The 24615-nt window shown below is 46.3% G+C and overlaps 1 protein-coding gene across 1 annotated transcript in view; it reads left to right on the forward strand.

The window, feature by feature from the left end:
• The window catches only part of KDM3B (lysine demethylase 3B), an 867558-nt gene that overhangs the window by 132198 nt on the left and 710745 nt on the right, over nucleotides 1–24615 (forward strand). Inside the window, exons 5-7 of the mRNA XM_085618404.1 lie at nucleotides 10344–10468; nucleotides 22286–22360; nucleotides 23335–23817. Of these exons, the coding sequence (XP_085474530.1) occupies nucleotides 10344–10468; nucleotides 22286–22360; nucleotides 23335–23817 (683 nt within the window). The remainder of the gene's footprint in view (nucleotides 1–10343; nucleotides 10469–22285; nucleotides 22361–23334; nucleotides 23818–24615) is intronic.

Consider the following 24615-nt stretch of genomic DNA (forward strand, 5'->3'; position numbering starts at 1 on the left):
GTTTATATTACACTGAATAAGAGAATTGGTATTTTTTCCTGTTTGCTGAGTGCTGGGGCACTCTTTGACTAGCTGCATTCTTTACAAGCTCATTCACCAACACGGTCCAAAAAAAGCAGTCTTCAGTCCATTTCCAGCGTCAGTGGCCCCTTGGCATCGACTTTTATGGAGTGCTCCTCTTGCACTGGATACAGGATATTGAGGATGCTGTGCAGAGGATGTGAGGCGTTTTGGGGCTGCTCCTATTTTGAGGGGCTTGGTGAGGTTATCTTGGCCATAGTGGTAGACGTCCTTCTCTTTCCTCTCAAGTGTGGCATAAGTCCAATTGCCTGGTACAGCGTTTTTTTCTTTTGGCTGTAACTTGCCTTCTGGGCGACCTAGCTGGCCTCCGATGACTCGCCCAGGTTCAGCAGACTTTGGGGCAACGTTTGAGCATTGGGTCTTTGTCCCTTGGGCTGCACGGTGACGAAGAGTGGTGAGTCCGGAATCTGGGCTACCAACTCTCTCCCGTAGGCTTCTTCAGCTGTAGTGGACCTGTGCTGCGAACAGGTCAGTCACCTGTCCCATGGAGTCTCTTGCTTCTGCTGGGCTCAGGAGTTGACTTCTCCACGAGCAATACACCGCAAGCATTGTAGCTTCTCCTTTGCTAGCCACTAGGTACAATAGGTTCAGTCCACTTCAGTGCAGTCTTTCTTTGCCGGATCCTTGGTGCAGCAGGGCAGTCCTCCTTCGGTCCTCTAATCCAGTCGTACGAAATTGGAGTTCTGGGGACCAGGCGTAGCCTTTTTATGCCCAGAAAATGCCCTCGGAGAAGGTTGCCGTCACTAGCCAATGGGGCTATCAGAATCCCTCCTGCTTGATTACACCTTCCTGAGAAGTGTGGCATCTAGGTATCCCAGAAGTGTCTCTTCTACCCACTCTCAAAATAGCAGAACGCGTCTCTGGGTGTAGAGCTCCCTAGCCCACCTTAGATGTGTGACTACCAAGGGGGCTACATGCCCCTGAAAAACCGGTTTGACGGCTGTGGTGGTGCCAGCTTGTCTACCTATAGTCTCCCCTCTCTCAAGTGTTCACCATTTAACCTTCAAAGGCAGTTTCCCCTTTGAAGCTTGCCTTTTGGGCCAACACTTGTGTGGCTTTCTGCCAAGAAAGGGTAACTCCTCTCCCCCCACGCAGGCTTCTATTGTGTCCTTTCCTGGGAGTCGTTTCCATGTCTCCCCAGGAGTATAGAAAGCTGTCTTAAGGAACAGACCCCATGTGCAACTGTGTACCAGCACGGTAGACTTAGTTAACAAATTAGCAGCTTTGTAAAAGTTGCACAATGCGACAAGTTACATTAATTTCGACTTGGCCATCAAACTCTGGCTTAATGTGAGAAGTTGTTTGATACCTTCAGTAGTCCCAGTCAGAAGTTAGCAAGGCTGAGGTGATACCTTGTAACAGCACTTGCCAATGTGACTAGTAGCCTTTTTTCACAACAATTGTCGGTTTTACTGTTAGAACATGTAAAAATATATGTTCCTCTTTCAACTCTATAGCATCCTGCCTTAGACCTACCTTAGGAGTGACTTAACAAGCAATGGCATAGGGAGTAGGTCTTGTCTTTGGGACCTTATAAGTGTTTAGCCATGCAGCACATTATCCTAGGTTCTGTGCTGCCATACAAATCTCATGTTGCAAGGTAGCATGGAAAAAACACTCCATCGAACATTTTATCTACCAATTCTAGAAATCGGTTAAAAGAGAAAGTGAGGTAAGGCCTGTAGCGATCTTTCTGCTTGATGCAGCATTTCATTCAAGTGCTTGTAGTAAATTTTGATTTGGAGACCGCATCTGAGCTATCCAACCTCTGTATGAGACTTGCCATGCTCTGTAAGCAGGTGAGATAAATTGGTCTGAGTGGTTACACTAATTGCCATTCATATAGCATATTACCAATAAATGCGCATTACAACTGAAAGGAACCCTTTTTATCAACCCTGGAATAACAAAAGATTGAGGGAAAACAGAAAGGTTCTACACTTTTGCCTTGCAGATGGCATGCAGCACCTTGATGCTTATTCATAATTGCATTGAGGTATAGTACAAAGATTAGATCTTGTGATCTGCAGGCAACATAAGGGTCTCTTAAAAAAAGAAAAAAAAAAAACTACTGAGCTGCTTGCCTAAAGTGCAAGTCTGTGATCTGCATATTACATGTTGTGCTTTGAAGACCCACTAACTTTCTATACTATTTTATGATGCATCAAACTGCATTAACCAGTAGTGATCATACCGTGGAAATTGTAAGATATTCAAAGATCTCTGCTGGGGGTGCCTTAACACTCAACCTATTTTAAAATGCATTCTGTTTGTGACAAATTAAAAAAGCCAGAACAGAATTATGATGATAATTTGTACGAATTGCCAATATGTGATAGAGACTTCTAGCTGCAGATTCCTTACCTTTGAATTTCCCCTTTTGAACTTTGGGTGAGCAATACCCCTTGCGCTCGCCGTCAGGTGGTTCCATTCGGCTCCGCATGACGTCATCTGTAGCGTCGGTTATGGTGTCGTGGTACCAATATAAGCGTCACCCAGGCGCGTGGACGTCAGTTCTTTTCTTTCAGCGCCATTTATGCGCCGACCAGAGGAGAGCTAGCCCTTTGTCGCTTTTTGACAGGCCTTTTCTCGAATCTTTGTCGAATTCGTAATTTTTTCCAACTTTCTGTGCGAGGATGTCTTTGAGGAAGACTGGATTCAAGCCATGCGGTGCCTACCACCGCATGTTGTCGGTAACCGAACCCCCACTTTGTCTGTCTCTGGTGTCTCGAGCGCGACCACCATTCGCAGTCGTGCTCGAACTGTCGAGCTATGGCTCCGAAGTCCTTACGGCATTGGGCAATGAAGCTCCTTTCAACCCGGCAGGTGACTCCATCCAGCAAGACTCCGCAGAGGTCCCGATCGAAGAAGAGGCGGTCACGTGACCACTTTCGGAGCTCAAAGTCCTCTTCGTCCCACTCGAGGTCCTAGGAACACTCTGGAACGAGGCACAAGAAGAAGAGGAATTCATCTTCGCCTCGACTGTCATCCATCGACAAAAGAGATAAGGAGCACGTTCTAGGCGCGGTTCTGCGGAGCCAGAACCAGGGTTGACTTGGCACCACCCTCCCTTTCCGGGATCTGGAGCGTCCCCCACTCAAATGAGTTTTACGAGGCATGCTCCTCCTATTTGAGTGGGCCGACCCCTCTGGTGAGCCCTCTGGCTCCACAGGATCGGAGTGGTCCCATCTGATTCAACGTAGTCTGCCACGGCGACGCTGGGGCCTCAGGGATCCGTTCCAGGTCGGCGCTGGTCATGCCATTGCGATTTCCGGCGTCGGACCCGAAGTCTGTGCCGCTGGTGACCATCAGCGGTACCCACCCCATCCTAATCCCTGACAACACTGAGTCGGAATGATGTCGCTCGACGTCGATTGAACCCAGGGGCTCTGTGTTGTAGCCTGAACACTTTGCGTATGCGTTAGGCTCAGGAGAGGAATGGGAGGGGCTTATGAACCCTTTGGAACATCAGGATGACTGCAGAGCAGTTGGACTGGTATGGTGAACTTGGGGAAGCCAGTGGACTGGACACTTCTCCAGATACTGGCATGCTCTCTCTGCCAGCTGACTCCTCCTCAGATGCTCCCTTTCATTGGAGCTGTTCTGGATACAGTTCAGTTTCGGGCCTATCCTCCCGAGCAGCGAGTCCAGGATATTCAGGTAATGATTCCGATGTTTCATCCTCTATCCTGGATTTCGGTGTGACTGACTCTGAGGCTGTCTGGCCTCATGGCCTCCTGAATTCTGTTGGTAAAGCATGCCAGGTAGCTTATGCGGGCTCTGCAGTGGGACCTGAAGTTCCAGTGGACATAGCAACAAAGAAATCTCACGGACGTGCTCCGGATCTCGGAGGGTACTGCAAAAGATCTGCAGTGGTGGTTGACGAACCGTGATTTGGTCAACAGTAGACCCCTCTCCCTTCCCCAACCAGATCTCAGTCTTGAGAGATTTGTCACTTCTGGGATGGGGCTTCCATCTGGGAGTGGTGGAAATCGGGGGACACTGATCTCCGGCAGAGTCTGGGCTCCACATCAGTATTTTGGAGCATCGAGCGATTCGATTGGCATAGAAAGCATTTCTTTCCTCTGTCAAGGGGAAGTTAGTGCAGGTGTTTACGGACAGCACCACCGCCATGTGGTAGTGCAACAAGCAGGGTGGGGTGGGGTCGTGGACCCTTTTGTCGAGAGGCCCTGTGTCTCTGGACATGGCTGGATCAGCAGGGCATAACTGGTGGTTCAACACCTGGCAGGTTCTCTGAACGCCAGGAGTACCAATATTGAATATGTCGTAGATAGGTAGTGGTGAACAAGGACAGTTTTTAATGATTACCAAGTTGAGGGCAGTCATCCATGTGCAGCTGTGTTCAGCATATCACGTTCAATAAATTATGAAGAGGCTCAACATCGGCGGCTGCCCTTAATGACTTGCTAAATGTTGAAAACAGTCCTTATTTACCACTGCCTATCTACGATATATTCGATATTGGTACTCTTGTCCATATTGGTATATTAATTATGTATTCGACTCTGGCACTTTGAGTTGGGTTACTGCCCAACGTTGACGCAAGAAGGTTACCCAGATCTCAATCTGAACTGTGCTAGAAGTATCATTGGATGATTAGTAGTTCCTTTGTGAAATTGGTTCGATACATATTCACTGATAATGCTGTTCTATACGAAATGCGTTGGATACGTATTTATGTTTTAAATAAAGAACATGAATAAAAAAGAAAAAGGACCTACTTGTCTAAATGTAATTTATGGTTTTTGCTTCTTGATAGTCTCTTGTTTGACTCCAAACGAATATTTTGCTTTTTTGCTTCTTGTTTTATCTCTAAAGATTTTGAATGCAAGTCGTGTCCAGGGATGCTATTCAGAAGAGATCTTGTCCACGGTTTTATGCCAATTTAGAGTAAATAATGCGAGATGACAAGACATGGTCAAATACATCATTTGCTCTGCTCTGGACATGACTGACATTTTGGTTAACTGATGAACTTTCAATTTGACAGTACCCTTCGATTTGGGGACAAGGAGGACTCTTCCTAGGAGCTCTTAAAAAGCCCCAGCATGCACCCTTGGCCTTTCGGCACTCATGCTGCAGTATCCCTAGCTGTTTTGACCCCTTACGGGGTTTTGTAAGGGGCATCAGCAGAAGTAATGCCAATCTTCGCAACAACAGGAGCCTCCTCCCCCCCCCCCCCCCCCCCTTCCCCCTTTGAGTTCCAGCTTACAACCCTTAGGTCCTTGAGGGCAACATACTACCTAGACTACCATTTTGGGACCTGCTACAGTGGCACTCAAGCTGCTTTGATTTGCCCTTAAAGACCCAGAGTCATCCAGTACAGTGGGGGATCCAACAGTTCCTCCCAGCTATAAATCCACATTAGACCGCTAGGCTTTGTAGTTGGTTCATTTCCTCCCCACTTCGTAGTCCCCTGCTCTATTGCTAGCTCAGATTTTGGTATACCCTTCTTTAGTAATAATGCAGGAAGTCAACCCTTCTGCTGGTCAATGTAAAATTGAAATAGTAGTGGTCTTGGAAAGGGGTGCTACTCATTAATTCTTTGTGCTGAAAGACAAAGACCTCAGACCTGTACTAGACCTCTGGCCATTTAACTTTTGTTTTTGTGGAAGGACAAGTTCAAAATACTCACTCAGACACACATCCTTTCTCTTCTGAATACTGGAGACTGGATGGCTTCATTGGACTTGCAGGACCCTGTTTTCATATATCCATTGAGCAGTCTCACAGGTTCTACCTTCTGTTAAGGATGAGATTATATATTTTCCAATGTGTTGTGTCTTAATGCCTCGCCTCGGCGCCTCCGGTGTTCATTAAAGTAATGATGGACGTCTCAGCTTTTCGAAGGTTGGAAGAACATGTATTCCGTACCTCGATGACTGGCTGCTCATGGCAGGTCCACTGCAGTCAGTTGTAGATCACCTCTGGATGATGATGGTTATCTTGACCTCCTTTCCTTTCCATCAGTGAGCAAAAATCCTATCGGAGGCAGACAGACTTCCTGTCACAGCTGCCATCCTGGATACATTGACATTTAAACCATTGCAGCAAGTCTAGCAGGTTCAGGATTTTATCCTGATGTTTTGAACTCAGTCTGGTTAAGGATGCTTTTGAGTCTTCTTATACTCCTAGTCTAGTGCACCCTCCTTGAACCGTACACCAGATGGCCTATGTGGGGCATGCAGTGGAATCTCAGGTTTCAGTGTGCCCAACACAGAAAGGTGCATTTTAGACTTCATCCAGCTCTCTCAGAAGGTGGCTTTGGTTCTTAAGTGGTGTTAGATAAACACCAACATGAACTGCGGTAGGCCACGCTCATTTCCCCATCCAGACTTCATGGTTGTGGTGGGTATGTCACTGCTGGGGTGGGGGAGGATTATTGTAGATTTTTTGTAATCTGAGGCTTTTCTCCAGTGAAGCACCAGCTGAATCTAAGCCTTATGGAACTTTGTGCAGTCTAGCTGCCTCTGAATGTCTTCCTGTGGAACATCAAGAGGGAGGCTGGTGCAGGTCCTCACTGACTACATGACGGCCAAGTGATACCGCACCAAGCTGGGCAGAGTAGGATCTTGTGACTTAAGGTCTTGCGCTTATGGAGATGGCATGACCAGTAGCAGAAAATTTTAGTGACAAATACCTGACCGAATGCCAGTGTGGATGAGCTGATTAGATTGCTGCTTGCGGACTACTAATGGCGTCTTCATCTAGGGTGGCACTAGACATCTTCAAATAGTGTGTTAGATCTCTAGATCAGTGCTGAAAATGTGCAGTGTCAAAAAATATCCTCTCTAGAGTTACCTCCAGGAGAGTTACTCTGACACGGATTTAATGTGCGGTAGCACACGTCTTTTGTACCTATTTCCACTGTTCCTTAAGTGTTGAAGATGTACTGGGTCCTTGTTACCTTGATAGCCCAAGATTGTGCCAGTAGGGTGAGTTATCCAGATCTCTTCAGCCTTAATATTTGCCCTTCTCTCCACTTACCCGTTCGGGAGGATCTCCTGCGTGGCGATTGAGTGGCAGCTCAGTTCCTTTAATTTTCTCCCTGCAGTAATTCACGTCATTCTTCCCGGCATATTTCGTTCAACGAGCTCACTTTATGTTGGATGCTGGAAGAAATTTGTAGTCTAGTCTGGGACCTATCATCTTATTTCTCTGAAGGCCAAACCTAATGTATTATTTGTTTTGTCATTGACCCCCCAGGGCACAGTTAAAGGTTGCATGTCAGCCTTTTTGGCTTTTCGTTGTTTGCCAGACCAGCCATCTCTTTTCAATCAACTGTAGTGATAAACTTTCTGAAAGGTTTGACTTGCATTAATCCTCCAAAACCTTTTACCATGCCACAGTACGATCTCAATTTGCTCATATGCACGCCAGTTGAGCCAGTGCATATTAGTGCCCTAGGGCTTCTGTCAATAAAAACATTCTTTCTTATTGTGGTCAGTTCTGCGCTGCTTGAGTAAACTACAGGCACTGTTCCTTCCTAACTGTATGTGGAAGAAAGGGTTCCCCTAGTTTCTTTTAGGTTCAAGAGGAGGGGAAAGGGCACATGTAGAGAAAACAACCTCTTGTCTGACCTATTTTAATTGTTAATGATAGTTATTCATGCATTTGGTAATCCCCAGAGCCACAAAACATTTCAAGGATAACTTACTCTTGAATCTATTTATTGGTTTTTATTTTTATGACACATTTATAGAATTTCATTTAACACATAGTTTATGTACAAAATAGACATTGCCATACACATATTTTTCCATTAAATTGGGTGACAACAATTTATAAGAAAAGAAAAGGCACATAGAGACAAAAATCTTTTTTGGTTCAAATGATTGAATTTAGAGAGACAAATAAGAAAACCTTAAGAGAGGGACCCCACGAAAACATACCATCACACTGTCATTCTCACCTGTCACTCCACCCTTGCATACTGTCAATCATACCACAAAAAAGTTTCCTTTTTTTTAAAACTAAAAAACCACATCTGGTGTAAGATCCTGTTTGAGTTATAGTCCAGGAATTGATAAGATTCGAGAGAAACACAAAAGATTTTGGTCAAAGCATTAACACAAAGTTTCTACTATGGGTCTCCCAGATATGTGGTCGCTGGTCGGTCTACGCACGTTTCAGAGACTGTATGCGAATTTCCCGTCTCCTTCTTCAGGACCAATATATTTTTTAAAAAAATGTCTTTATAGTCTGTGCGGCGAAAAGGAGGGGTTCTCTATGTATAGTGCAGCGAAGAAAACTCTCTGGTTCAAAAGGGACTCATCCGTTTTTCAACTTGCAGCATGATGGAAAAAGCTCTTTGGGTTAGGCTCTGTTGCCTATCATAGGTTAGTTTGTACAAGAGTTAATATTTTTCAGTCTGTTAGATGTTTGGTTCTCCTTATGTTCTTATTTTTCTTATATGCAATGCAGCAGATAAAAGCCACGTTTTCTAGGAGGCTATCTTGGTTCCATCTAGATAGTTAGCGTACACAGTTCCCCAGAGAATGTGAGAGATATACTTCTTATCTCCCGTAGGCTTCCTCAATTAAGGCACTTCCGATGTTCAAAAAAACATTCTCCTAGTTTCCAAAATGCTGGTGCCAATATCGTTCTTCTCAAACCGGAAAAGGTCAGACAAGAGGTTGTTTTCTCTACATGTGCCCTTTTCTCTACTGTTCCTTCCTAAACCATTTTGTTCCTAGACAAATGGATGCGTAGGACTCTCTCAGTGCTAATAATGATGTTGTATGTAATGCAATGTAAAAGGCATTTCTAAAGCACACCTTTACTCCGAGGAGCGTCCTGGTACTCTGCACTACCAGTGTTCTTGGTCACTACCACCGCCATGTAGCATTGCAATAAAGTGGGTGGGGTTTAATCGTGAACCCCTCATAAAGAGCCGCTACTTATTTGGACATGGCTGGAATGTCAGGGCATGTCCCTGGTGGTTCAACACCTGGCTCGCGCTCTGAACGCCAGAGCGGATGAACTCAGCCACAGATTCTTAGCTTATAATGAATGGCGTCTCCACCCGAATGTGGTGCAATGTCTCTTACAGCAGTGGGGAGAGCCTTGGTTAGATAGGTTAGCCAAGAAAGCTGAGAGATTAAACTAAGGGGACCGGGTTCTGTAGACCAAAAGTGCTCAAAATTCCCCTTGATAAATGAATCTAGACACTTAGACACAATGACATCAATCAATCTAATTCAGTACCATGGGAATTCAAAAAAAGATGCAGGTCTTTAATTGTATTAATTTAATATTCATATGTTTAAAAAGCTCTTTAAATAAAATCACAAATGCACCGACATAACAAATACAATACAAAAAAATATATAAAAAATGGGGGAAAGTTCTCAAGACGGTCCAATTTGCCTTTCGTGATAAAACCCACTCCCCCTACAAGTGCCACTGGATCTTAATGGGTATGAGAAATAACTTATTGCCATCATCCATGCACTGTAAGACGTGCTTTTGTGTTCTGTCGAAACATTTCTCAAGCGCAATTTTGAGCACTTTTAGATTGCTTTCCCACAGCCGAGAACCCACAGTGTCATCCGGTTTGCACTTGCGAGTTTCCAAAGCAACTCTCGCTTGGAGGCACTTTTAGGTTAGAGTGGCGCGACTGCCTCCTATATGCCTTTCTGCCAATACCACTTCTGCCCAGACTTCACAAGAAGATCCGGAAGACCGGTCTCAAGTCATTTTTGTGGCTCTGAATTGGGCTCAGTCTGGTATCCTGAGCTGTTGAGCATGACCATTGGTCCTCCAGTCAGGCTGCCTCTTCTAGAGGATCTTCTGTCATAGCAACAGGCGAGGGCTGTGCACCCAAAACTGCATACCCTTCACCTTCATGTGTGGAGATTGAGCGGCGACAGTTGACCGCTTTAGACCTTCCTCCTGAAGTCTGTAGTGTTCTTCTAACAGCCAGGCGTCCCTCCACCAAGTCGGTATACTCCTGCTGTTGGGACAGGTTTGTGTCGTGGTGTGACTCACTTTCTACACCTTTATCAAAAGTTCTATTGTTTGCATTGTTCACCCAACAGAGCTCTGCTCTGGGCCCAGTTGAGTGTTTCCTTTCTGCCATCTCAGCATTCTTCTCATTGCCGGCCCAACTTTTCCTCTAAGTGACATGTTGTGGCCAGGTTTCTTAAAGGCCTGCAACATATATTTCCATCTGTGAAACCTAAGAAATGCTGATATAGTTAATGGTGGCTGTTGTATTTGATGAGTATTCTTCTTTGCAGGTACCTACAATGTCCAAGGCCAGCGAGTGAAGGTGTACCAGACAGACGGGCCAGAGCCCTGGCTAAATGGGGTAGTTATCCAGCAGAACCCTGCCAGCTGTATCATGGACATATCCATTAGTGAGGTATGATGCAAACACCTACAGAGAACTCCTTGCCATATATTTTAATATGCGTTGACTGTGTCCTTCATGAGCCATTGCGCACCCCTTATGGAAGCCAGTGAATGTGGTTTAAAATCTCTACTAGACGTGACATGTCTGGGGGATATCCCCATTCATTTACATTTTGTAAACTCACGTTGTGTGGAGCTTGGTAGGAGTGTTTTTGATGGCTGGCTGAAAGAGAGATTGATTGAGAGAGATTGATTGAGAGAGATTGATTGAGAGAGATTGATTGAGAGAGATTGATTGAGAGAGATTGATTGAGAGAGATTGATTGAGAGAGAGATTGATTGAGAGAGAGATTGATTGATTGATTGATTGAGAGAGAGATTGATTGATTGATTGATTGAGAGAGAGATTGATTGATTGATTGATTGAGAGAGAGAGATTGATTGATTGAGAGAGAGAGAGATTGATTGATTGATTGATTGAGAGAGAGAGAGATTGATTGAGAGAGATTGATTGAGAGAGATTGATTGAGAGAGAGAGAGATTGATTGAGAGAGAGATTGATTGAGAGAGATTGATTGAGAGAGAGAGAGATTGATTGAGAGAGAGATTGATTGAGAGAGATTGAGAGAGAGAGAGAGAGATTGATTGAGAGAGAGATTGATTGAGAGAGATTGAGAGAGAGAGAGAGAGATTGATTGAGAGAGAGAGATTGATTGAGAGAGAGAGATTGATTGATTGAGAGAGATTGATTGATTGAGAGAGATTGATTGAGAGAGAGAGATTGAGAGAGAGAGAGAGAGATTGATTGAGAGAGAGAGAGAGAGAGAGAGATTGATTGAGAGAGATTGATTGAGAGAGATTGAGAGATTGGGAGAGAGATATTGTTTGGTTTTGTCATGAAGCGGGGGCAGAGACAAAGGGGAGTCCCCTTCCCCCTGTAATGTTGATGGGGATTGTCGTTTTTAACACGACTACAGCCTGAACTGCTGAACGGATTTACACCAGATTTTGCAGAATGTTAGATCTTGGTGTAGAAACTGTATGTTCGAGGCATACGAGCTGCAGATCACACACTTAGGATAGTAGATCGCCATCTGGTGTTGGGCTTGGATGCTTGGTTGTTGTTGTCATCGGAAGAAATCTTTGGTCACGAGATAGGTGACTCCTCCCTTGGACTACAGTGCGCATGGGCATCAACTCCATCCTTAGATTGTTTTTTTTCGCCATTGGGTTCGGATGCAACTTTTCCGCTCCGGTTGGAAATCTCAATTCCAAGCTTTTCGAAGCGAAAAACTTCCACAAAAATATCGAAGCACCTTCACTCGACATAGATTTCATCAGCTCGATTCCGGACGTCGACGCGGGACGCTGGGCCTATCCACGCCGTGAGGCCTACGGCTCATGGAAAGGACGCCTTTCAAAAAATGCCCCCTGTGTGCAGTAAAATTTACGCACAGTGACCACCACAAAGTCTGCAACCTGTGCCTATCACCGGAACACGACTAGTCCAGCCTGCGCAGCATTTCGATCCAAAAAGACCATTCGAGATCGAATGGCTCGACGCCACATCATGGCACAGAGACAAGCTCCGGAACCAGAAAACATCTTTGATGAGGGTCCTGATGTCCCGGAAGAAGATTCCGAGGATCTACAAATCATCTCCGAAGCAGACGACTCAGACGACCTCATTACTCCTGGGCAACGCGTGAGCACTACTGCCCCTGCCCCAACCCCTCCAAAACCAAAGGCATTGGTCAAGACTTCGCCTGCTGGCCTCAGTCGAGACCGAAAACATCCTTCAGAAGCCCTGCCTCCAGGCTCGGCTCCGAAGAAACATAAGCCTTCCGGTAGCTCGGGCCCGAGCAAGCCGCATGTCATTGTTCCACCGGCACCTTCGGCACCGAAGACAAAAGACCTCTCGGCACCGAAATCTGCTCCGACGCCTTCGGCACCGAAAACATCAAGGCCCATAGATAAACCGGCACCGAAAGTTCCCAAGCCTAAAGATACAACTACGGCTCCGAAACCATCATCGGCACCGAAACCACCGGCTAAGGACTCTCATACACCACCTAAAGCCAAAAACTACACCGATCATCCAAAACCTCGATTGGAACCGAAAAAATCAGCGCCAGAAACTGTTCCCGAGGAACAAGAACTTTTCCATCCAGATCCCATTGATCCAAGACAGAAAAAGATTTATATTAATCCAAAGACTGGACATGTTACCACGGTGCCATGTAAAAAACGGAAACTGGACACACCACCTGCCCCAGTTCTATAAACAAGAAGGACTCTGCAACATCGCCTATTCCTCCTTGCTCTCCCATACTACCTTCTACCCCACCCCCTCTACCTACACCACCCTTACCTCTACCCTCTCCATCACATACACCACCTCCACAGGATGATGATGATGACCTAGGGGGAGTGGGCGATCCTAATGATCCGTTAACGGATCCAGATACCGCACCACTGGATGATTGGGCATTCCCTCTACCAGACATGTCTGACCCTCAACCATATCCCTCCAAACCATCACCTCCAGATGACCACCTGGGGTTTGGCCAATTATTAAATAGAGCAGAACTTTACATTGGCGTCACCATGCACTCCGATGCACCTGAGGAAGTCTTCCTATTAGATACTTTTGAGCAATCTCAAAAGTCTGTACAAATTTTACCTATGATTAAAGGAGTCATAAAACACGCCCCAGAGGTATTTAAAGACCCCGTCCGTGCCAGGGTTCTTAACCCAAGAATAGAAAAGAAATAGAGGCCTGCCCCTGAAGATCCTTGTTACATCAAAGGACAGCTCCCTTTGGATTCTTTGGTCGTTTCCAATGCTAGGAAACGCGCCAACTCCCAAACCACAGGAGATGCACCACCCCGACAAAGAATCCAAACTGTTAGAAGCTTCTGGCAAACGAGTAGCAGCACAAGCCGCTAACCATTGGCGTATTGCCAACACCCAAGCCCTACTAGCACGCTATGACAGGGCTCACTACGACCAGTTGGAGAATCTGTTACAACATCTGCCAGACCAATATAAAACCCAGGCAAATGACCTTATCCAGGAAGGAAAACTTATTTCAAATGCGTCAATTAAATGTGCGCTTGACGCCGCAGACACCGCCTCTAGAGCCATAAACACAAGTGTGCTCCTTAGACGACATGCCTGGCTGCGCCTTTCAGGCTTTAAGCCAGAGGTACAAACTACCATACTTAGTCAGCCATTCAACCAAGAACAGCTATTTGGGCCAGCAGTAGACACTGCCCTTGAAAAAATGAAAAAAGACACAGAGACTGCTAAGTCCATGGGAGCATTACAGTCTCCACAACCACGTGGCTCCTTTCGACGCTCCTTCTACAGAGGAGCATCCAAGAATATGGGAGCGGACACCTCCTCCACCATTAAACCCGCTATACAAACATCCCCCAGTAGAGGATATTTTAGAGGAGGATATATAGGAAACAACAACAAGGGACGAGGTCGAGGCACCTCCCCTGCCACAAAACAGTGACTTTCCTCCACTCCCCCCAGACCATTCCACTCCAGTCGGGGGAAGACTCAAACAGTTCCTACCTGTCTGGAACTCCATCACAACAGACAAGTGGGTAAGACAAATTATCCAGTATGGTTACTGCCTGGAACTCACAAATACCCCCCCACATATACCACCCAAACAGCGTTCCATGTCACCAGACCCTCTTACGCTCCTCAAACAAGAGGTTCTCTCATTGCTTCAAAAACACGCAATAGAGCCAGTTCCCTTACATCAGGGTACATGGGTATACTCCCTATACTTCCTAATCCCCAAAAAGGACGGGGACTCTAAGACCAATACTCTACCTCAGACCCCTAAATCTGTATATAAACTCAGATAATTTCCATATGATCACTCTTCAAGTGCTCCCACTACTACAACAAGGCGATTTCCTTGCCACACTAGATCTCAAGGACGCCTACTTCCACATTCCCATACATCCTGCTCACAGGAAGTACATAAGGTTTGTGGTGGACGGACAACACTACCAGTTTACAGTCCTTCCATTCGGAGTAACAACCGCGCCCAGAGTATTCACCAAATGTCTAGCAGTAGTAGCAGCACACCGCAGAAGACAACAAATGCATGTCTTCCCGTATCTAGACGACTGGCTAATAAAAGCCAAGTCATTCAACAAATGTGTTCTACACACTCACCAAACTATCCAAATCTTACACAACTTGGGATTCACAATAAACTATCCCAAATCTCATCTCCAACCCTCTCGCATACATCAGTATCTAGGAGCCACTATAAACACCTCCAAAGCCCTAGCATATCCCAGCCCAGCCAGGATAGCCAATATACAAGCTCTTATCGCAAAATTTGAAACCCAACACTCTCTTCCAGCAAGAGTGTTCATGCAACTCATAGGCATGATGGAGTCCTGCATCTTCATTGTGCCTTATGCAAGACTTCAAATGCGTCCCTTGCAAGAATGTCTAGCACGTCAGTGGAACCAGGCTCATGGACAACTTACAGATCTGGTGTGGGTGGACAGCCGCACACATCGCTCTCTCAAATGGTGGAGCATAAACAACCTGTACAAAGGGCGGCTGTTTCTAGAGCCTCTTCCACAGATAGTGCTGACAAGGGACGCATCACTCACTGGATGGGGAGCCCATCTCCTCGGACACACCACTCAGGGCAAATGGACCACTCAACAGAAAGTGCTCCATATCAATTACCTGGAACTACTAGCAGCGTTCCTAGCACTAAAATCATTCCAACTACATCTCCAGAACAAAACTGTCCTCATCCGGACGGACAACATGACAGCCGTGTATTACATACAAAAACAAGGAGGCACACATTCTCTCCAGCTGTCCCAGCTCGCACAGAACATTTGGAGATGAGCCATTCCCCAGAACATAAACCTACTTGCAGAACACCTTCCAGGGATTCACAATCAAATTGCCGATCTGTTAAGTCGACAAACTCAACAGATCCACGAATGGGAACTACAACCTTTTTCCAACAATGGGGCCCACCAGACATAGATCTGTTCGCCACACACGAAAACGCAAAGTGCCCAACCTTCGCCGCCAGGTTTCCCCACCCGGAGTCAAAGGGCAATGCGATATGGATGAATTGGTCAGGCAGATTTGCGTACGCTTTTCCGCCTCTCCCATTCATTCCATTAGTGGTACGCAGGCTCAGGCAACAGTCTCTCAAACTGATCCTAGTAGCTCCCACATGGGCACGCCAGCCGTGGTTCCCAACACTACTGGAACTCTCGCTAGTTCCACACCAAAAACTACACCTCTCCCCGTCCTTATTAACCCAGAACCATGGAGAAATCAGACACCCAGATCCAGGTCAGCTGAATCTAGCGATCTGGCTCCTGAAGTCCTAGAGTTAGGTTACCTAAACCTGCCACCAGACTGCATGAATATTATAAAGGAGGCCAGAAGACCTACCACTAGATCCTGCTATGCTGCAAAATGGAAGAGATTTGCCATTTACTGCATTAACAATCATATAAACCCACTGGATGCATCCATCCAAGACATCATCTGCACTTCCAAAGATCTAATTTGGCATACTCATCCATACGTCTCCACCTAGCAGCATTAGCAGCCTACTTACAAAATAGACAACACTTGTCACTATTTAGAGTACCTGCGATCAAAGCCTTCATGGAAATACTAATAAGGATTATTCCTCCCGGATTACCACCCTCTCCAGTGTGGAATCTAAACATTGTTCTTACAAGACTCATGGGACCCCCATTTGAACCTCTGCATAAATGCGAAGTATAGTTCCTCACATGGAAAGTGGCTTTCCTTATCGCCATCACATCCCTCAGAAGGGTAAGTGAGATCCATGCTTTAACCATACAAGAACCATTCTTACAATTACACCGCAACAAAGTGGTTCTTAGAACAAATCCGAAATTCCTTCCAAAAGTCATATCTCCGTTCCATCTTAACCAATCAGTAGAGTTACCAGTATTCTTACCAAATCCAGACTCGGTAGCTGAAAGACCTTAGACGTTAAAAGAGCCATTCTTTACTACATTGACAGAACCAAGTCATTCCGCAAAACAAAACAATTGTTTGTTGCTTTCTCTCCACCACATAAAGGCAACCCCATTTCCAAATAGCTAGGTGGATAGTTAAATGTATCCAAATATACTACCACAAGGCTAGGCGCACACTAACGGTTCCCCCTAGAGCGCATTCCACACGCAAAATAGGGGCTTCATGGCATTCTTAGGAAACATTCCCTTAGAAGATATTTGTAAGGCAGCCACATGGTCTACAACACACACCTTCACTAAACACTATTGTGTTGACGTGCAAGCAAAGCAACCAGCTTCTGTGGGCCAAGCTGTCTTTAAAACTTTATTCCAAACTGCTGCAACGGATACAGGTGACCACCGCTAGGGGAGACACTGCTATATAGTCTATCCTTAGTGTGTGATCTGCAGCTCATATGCCTCGAACGGAATATGCTACTTACCAGTATGCATCTGTTCTTGCCATGTAGAGCTGCAGATCCACACACGCCCACCCACCTCCCCGGGACCTGTATCTGTTCCAGCATTGTCTTACTTAGACATCACACATGAACATCTCTCTTTTCTACAAACTCCATCATTTCCCATCATGGCGAAAAACAATCTAAGGATGGAGTTGATGCCCATGTGCACTGTAGTCCAAGGGAGGAGTCACCTATCTCGTGACCAAAGACTTCTTCCGAAGACAACAACAACCTGCAAGCATCCGAGCCCAACACCAGATGGCGATCTACTATCCTAAGTGTGTGGCTCTGAAGCTCTACATGCCAAGAACAGATGCATGCTGGTAAGTAGCATATTCCTTTTGTAGTTTGATGTAAATCTGTTCAGTAGTTTCGGAGATATTGACATTAATGCATATCTAGGGACGCAGATTCACCCATGGGGAATGCGCGGGTTGAGGGGCAAAGCAAGGCCCTGATTGGCTGGCCACAGCCTGATAAGAAAATTGCAGCCACTATTTTGTTTGACGCTTGGCCAGGGGGAGGGAAAATAAAGTGTTAAAATATATAAGGGGTCAGTATAGAGGTATCCTGAACCCTTAGGACACAGAATCTGGGATCCGCTTGTGCCCATGTGTAGGAAAGTGCCTTTTATTTGGCATGGTTAATTACATACTTTTTGCCAGATACATGATGCCAACTTAGTGTGTGCTGGGATCCTGCTAACAAAGCCCCAGCACCTGTGTTCCATCCCTAATTGTACCTTTGAAGCCAGAATTGGCACATCTCTGGCCACAGGTAAGCCCCTTGTAAAAGTCACACTGGGTACCAAGGGCACTGTGACCAGGGAAGGCCTCTAAGGGCTGCAGCACCTATTTCACCACTCTTAGTGACCCTGCACCTTTACACCAACATCCTGCCATTGCACACTGCGTGTTTTGGTGCAGAGAAAAGTAAAGTCGACATGGCACACATGCCTGTGAGTCATGCCTGAAATCCACTGCTTGTGGCCTAGGTAAGTCACCCCTCTAGCAGGGTGCACTAGCACACAGTTGAGGGTGCACTAAACTTATCACTGAACCCCTACAGTGTCTAAGTAAATTCAGTAGAGCCATGAGGAGTATATGGTTTAGGAGTTGGTCATCATGAACTCCATAGCTCCATTGTGGCTTTACTGAAACCTAGGAAGTTTGGTAGCAAACTTCTCTGCACATTAAACCCACACTGATACAGGTGTGGGATTTAATGTAAAATGCACTCGGAGGGCATCTTAGAGATGCACCTTGAAGAATGACCAGCCTTGGTGTGGTGCCTAAATGGCTACCTGCCACTTGCCACCACCAGACATGTTTCTGGACCCTGCGTAGGAGGCCTCAGCTCTCTGGGTCCAGAAACAAAGCCCATCCAGGGCAGAGGTGTCCTGCCTCCACCCCCAGGATGGTCTGGGTTCATGAAGGGGAAGCTTCAAAGGCCTGCCGCCTTTAACTGGACCTGTGTTTTGCTTCCTCCAGCAACGGGCTTCCACTGGTTCTATTCCCCACTTTGGGTGGGAGGCTCGAAGTGAAAACCAAGTTAGGACAGAGGTGTGCCTACATATGCCAACCCCACCGGTGAGGAACACAAGGTGAAGCACCCATCTCAGTCCTCTCCATCTTGAAGATGAGGTTACACAGCCAACCAGAGAGAGGCACATGACCCCCTCCCACTGGAGGGTGGTATAATAGAGGGTCTGCTCAAGAAAGGGACGCACTGGTCCCAACCTGCACACCCCCGTAACTCCCCTAAATTTAGTATTAAGGGGCAACCTCGAACCTTGCCTCCTCAGATTCGAGAAGATGAAAGGAGGACTGAAGAGCTATGCTGAACAAGGAAGAAGACACCACCTGCTTTGGCCCCAGCCCTACCTGCCTGTCCCAACTTCGAACTGCAACCAGAGAAACCCCGGCGTCTCCAGCAGCCTTCCAGATCCTGGGGGACCTGTCCTACCTTCACCAAAAAAATCTGTCTTCTGTGAGCAGCGGATTTGCTCAACCAAAAGACTCAAACACAGACCCTGGATTCAGCCAACTCTGTGGTTCTGCACCCGACGCGCACGGCTGAAGTTAGTGGCCCATGTAGGAAGCAGGCTCTGTATATACTATACCAAAATGGGGTATAGCTTGCACAGAGTCTAGTGCAACCCCAAAGGTAGTCGGAGGTAAAATTAGATAGCACCTTACTCTCTATTTGTGATAGTGTGGGCGAGCAGTAAGGCTTTATCAGAGGGTAGTGTTAAGTATTTGTTGTACACACTCAGGCAGCAAATGATGTCACATACTCAAAGACTGAACTCGGACCAATTTGTTTGTATAAAAATATTATTTAGTAAAAAAAAAAAAATCGGTAACCAAACAAGCCTGGTACAGGTACATGTAAATGGTACTTTTCAAGGCATGTTGAACAATACAAGCAAGCTGAATGAAAACGTTCGTACAGGTATGTAAATACTTAGCATACAGTGGAAATTATGGTTGGATCACTTTTGATTACTTTTTTAGAGTTCTTTAGTGATTACTTAGTTAGATTTCTTTAGGGATCACTTTTTTAGATTTCTTTAGGGATTACTTTTTCTACTCTGTGTGATATGTCTAGATATCACACTGGGACATTTCCTCGAGAAAAGGTAAGTAAAGCATTTTTTTAGATATTTGCAGTTTTTCAAGTTCTAATACAAAACCAACTACACACAACAATTTTCACAAGAAAGCAGTCAATGCAATTCTATGGGAGGAAATGAAGTTATCGGTTTCAAGGTAAGTACTTGGGTTTGGGAGTTGGTTTTCTGAAGTTAGAATCAGGGTTCCCCCAGGGTCAAAGATGCACACTCAAAGGGCCCTCAGCTGCACCCTCAAAGGGCCCTCAGCTGCACCAGGGCAGCCTGGTGCAGAGTGCTGAGGCCCAATGTTATCCAATGGGGGCTAGGGGGCCTCCTGTTGGTGGCTGCTCACGAGCAGGCCACAAGGTTGTGGGAGCAAAGCTCCTGGTGTTAGGCTCAGGGCAAAGGGGGGTCCGAGTTAGTCCCAAAGTACACCTGCAGCGGTGGCTGGGTGCAGGGTGCTGTTTTGGCGTCAGTGCCCTGTTTTCAATGGGGGTTCTCCGGTTACAACAAAGACTGCAGGCTGGGGGACAAATATCATCTGGAGGCGTCCACCAGTTGGAGAGGTAAGTTGGGATGCCTGGAGATGATGGGACACAGTTGGTTGGGCCACCGAATGGCGTGGGACATCAGGTGCAGGGGTGTCTTTAGGCGTTGGGTTTTTTACCAGCTCTTGTCGCGGTCAGGGGGATCCTCCAGAATGGAACTGCAAGCGTCAATTGGAGATTTGAGGCAGGTCAGAGATCACAGATCTCGGGACAGGATCGCGGGGGAGACCTCCTCGTGGTGTTGGGCCACTCGTATTCTGGTTGTGGGCGTCTGGTGCAGTGGTGCTGATTTGGCTGGAGCCAGAGTCTGGTGTTGAGCAAATCTGGTTCTCAAGGGAGACAGTCTTGATTTTGGTAGGCAGGGCAGGTTCTTCGGGTTCTTGAGGGCTGCTGGCTGCAGGACACACCGGGATTTCGCTGCAGTAGGTTTGAAGTGGGGACAGGCTGGTAGGGCTGGGGCCAAGTCAGTAGGTGTCGTCCTCTTCTTAGTTCAGCACGACTTCCATGGTCTTTCTCTTCTTCTGGTCGGTTCTGATCTGAGATGGCAAGTTCGGGGTTGCCCCAAAATACTATATTTTGGGGTTTTACTGGTAAGTAAAGGTTAAATAAAGTTGGGACCAATGAGTCCCTTCCTTGGGGTAGCTACACCCCTTATTATGCCACCCTCCAGTGGGAGTGGGGCATATGCCTCTCTCTGGTTGGCTAAGTCGCCCCATCTGCAAGATGGTGGGGACTGAGAGTTTGCTTTACTTTGCCTCCCCCACCTGAGAGGTGGGGTTGGCAAAGGTGACCATATGTCCCTTCTTCACTTGATTTTCCCGCCGATTCTCCCGCCCAAAGTGGGGGTCAGAACCAGTGAGGGCCATTCGCCGGAAGCTGCAAATGGCTGGGGTAGTTAACAAGGGCGGCACGCTTCCCCTTAGTGGACCATGCCGATCCTAGAGGAGCAGGCTTGGCACATCGTCCCAGGATGTGCATTGTTTCAGGACCCTGAGAGCGGCAGGCTGTCGAAACATGTCTAAGGGTGGCAGCTGGCGAGCAGCTATAGGCACAGCAACTGGGGGCTGAACAATAACCGCATTCAGCAATTCTTCACACTCGCCCAATAAATCATCTATCCAATCAATGAAAGTCGTCCAGTCCCTCCCCCCCCCCCCCCCCCCCCTAGCCCCCCCCCCCCCCCGGCTCATTTTTTTGATTTCTTCATTTTCCTAGTCCCACTTGCACCCGGCCTCCCCTTCCTTCCTTTTACCCATATTTGCTTGTGGGGAGTAACTGGCCTTTGAGGTTACCTTGTCTTGTGGCTATAAATGGCCACTAACAAGTAAGCTGAAGTAATAGGCGGTTACAGGGAGCATTATGCGAGCTACTCTCAGGGCAAATTGGCCTTCGGAACTAGATGATCGATACACGTCACAAGACACCACTAACCCAGCCCCCCAAGTGGTCATTTAGACAGCTAAACGAATGGTTGGCACCAGAACAGTACCTTAAATGAAGCAGGTTAGAGGGGGGGCCCAGCTCTGCTTCGTCCTGGTGCTGATGGGCGCAGTATGAGCCCGTCCTTAGCCCGGGCTTCGCCGGACGTGGCTCCGACATGTCCTGCGCCACAGGAGTTCTTCCGGCGCTTTATGCATACATCCCGGCAAGTGGGAGGTGGCAGGCAGGAGACCACTCCTTAAACTTGGGAAACTGGACTCTGCAGTTTTGCGGTCCACTGCAATCGCAGGAGGTCTCGTGCAGGGGACAAAAAGGCACAGTCCCAGCGCTCTGCATAGCTGTCTTAAGGGGCTGGGGAGGGAGTGGGTTGCTGGCATTTGTACCAACCCCTTTCAGTGGCACATTTTGGAGCCCTTTGGGTACACCTCTTCTTGCACCTCTCCATCTCTTTTCAGTAAAGAATAGCGATCTTTTTGATGTGCTTCCTTTGTCCTTGCTTTCTTTGCATAAACCACTAAATTTGTAGTTTCTGTGCTGTTAGTGCTTTCTTGAAGATCGATAGGAGAGACTGTCTTCTGAAAGTCTTGTGTTTTGATTGGTTCTGTTGGGTGCTTGATGCTTCATTCATATGTTGTCTCTTTGCTGAAATGTTTTTTCTTACCATCCTCTCTTCCACCTTTTTTATCATTTCAGTGCTCTGAAACCAAGTGTGTCGACCCACGGCTTGTCCATGTGACGCTGATGGAGAGTCCTATGCCACAGAAGGAGGTATAGTGTGTACAGCACCATCCTAGCCCTATAGTGAAATGAAGTGACCGTAGGCCCTCGCAGGATAGTCTCAAATACATGGACCATATTGGATGTTCCTACGCATGTCTCTAAACCAGAACTGTAAGCTCTCAGGGGCTTTATTACATACAGGTCCTTGGTGTCAGCACATTGATTGTAATAGGGTGCACTGTATCTGTTTGGACCTGGTGCACACGTTTTAATATGTGCTGTCATGCAAATAGGGACAAGCACTCCCTTGTTGCATAATACGGGCCCAGCTGGTCACAACTACCCCTTAGTTAGGCTCTCAACAGTAGTGTGTTCTTGAAGAGGTTGACAAACCAGTAAGCCACTTAAGGTGCCCTATGGTGTTGCATTTAGGCACATTTGGAAGTTTTTAATTTGTGAAAATGTGGATCACAATAAGGTGAGCCACACAAGTCTGGGGTGTTAATTTTGTAGGGCATGTTCAAATTCAAAGTTGGAACTTGTGTGATTTGATTACTGGTGCTTTTCATGTTTCAGAACAAGTATATCTGTGTGCTTGAGTGTTGGAGATAGAAAGAATATAGCTAGGAATAACTTGTGTATTATTAGTGAGTGGATCATGGAAATGGTAAATGTATGGAGGAAAGTGTTAAGTTTCCTAAACTTTGAGGTATTATGCAGCATTGAAGCAAACGCACAGCACACCCCCAAGGGTCATGAGATTTTACAGCAGTTTTTGGGGCACGTGATTACTTTATAGGAAAGAGCTTGAGGTGCGAGTATAGTACCTTGGATTGTTTGAGGTGTGCTGCAGCATTGGTTCGAGTACAGTCTTAGTATTCCTTCCTGGAATACCATATAGAGGTGAAAGGTATTGAATGGGAGGTCTTTGGAAGAATTTCATTTGAATATGTTTTAAACTCCCTAGTTTTGTGGTTTAGGGTAGGAATGTGCAAAACATTCAACATTCTCATTCTTTCCAGGGAGCTTCTTTGAATGTTGTCAATGCCCCCAAATTGAAGAGAGAAAGTGGGGACATGAATGATGGCCGAAGGAGGAAGGTGGACTTGGACCTTGAAAGTGTTCCTGCTTTGAAAAAGGTGAAAGGTGATTCTGCTGATGTGAACATCAACGATCGTGAAGGGCCGCTGATTGAGAGTACCAAGAAGGATGCTACATTTGATTTGCCATCCAAACAGTCATCCCAGATTGTTCCGCAAATTAGCCACAGTATTAACTTTGCCACATATACCAAAGAGAATGGGCGCACTGTATTGGTGCAAGATCAACCAGACAGCTCTGAGAAGCCCCTTCCCTTCTTGTCGTCATTGGAACAAGTTGGACAGAGCCTTGGGGGTCATGCTGGTGGGTTCTCCTCTGTTGCTGCCACAACGAGAATGTTGGACACCGGCTGGCCTTCAGTGACTGCACAGGATAGCTTGAAGCCCAGCTGGGTTACTCCTCAGGTGAGATTAGTTGCATGGATTTTGTTTGGGAAGTGATCACATTCTTCTTGTCTACCACCACTTCTCATGTCCTTAAATTATCTTGTATACACTCAATTTTGCCATGCTTGTATTGATTGTGAGAATAGACCGGATTTAAACTTATTGAGGTTTGATTTTGATACAGAGAAAATCATAGGTGTCAAAGTAAAGTGAAGATGACTGACATACTAGAATCTGCCCCAAAAACACACTTTCCTAAAATGTTTGTCTAATTCATCTTTTTTGTCTGATCTTGTACAGCAGCATTGGCCCCAGTCTAAAATGTTTTTTCCATCAGAAGTGCAGTTATTCCAGTATTGAAACTTTCATAGATTCCCATAGCTTGTATCATTCCCTGTCGTCGGAATGGGAGTCTAGGTAAATAAAAATAATATAGCAGTAGGTACAAAAAAAGAAAGAAAGACCTAGACCTCATCTTGTAGCATATCCACCTCTTTTTGTAAAAGAGACCAAAATAAAGCAACAACCAATCAGAATAGCCTCCCCCCACAGAACCTTCCTGAGAAAACCTCAGAGCCTCAGATTTTCTACTGCACGTTGTGCTTAGGGAGTCTTTTGAGCTCTGCTCATTTCGACCATATTCTACTGTTTTTTTCAGCAGTTTTTTTTTCTTCAGAATTGTTGGATTTTTCTGTTGGAATGTCTGACAAGGAGAAGACAGCTCTTTTTAAGGCTTGTTCCACCTGTGACAAGAAAAGGTTGAATGTGGAGGACAGGCATAAAAACTGCATCTACTGCCTGTATCCGGACCACAAG

The sequence above is a fragment of the Triturus cristatus genome, chromosome 7 (assembly GCF_964204655.1).
Source record: "Triturus cristatus chromosome 7, aTriCri1.1, whole genome shotgun sequence".
NCBI lineage: Eukaryota > Metazoa > Chordata > Amphibia > Caudata > Salamandridae > Triturus > Triturus cristatus.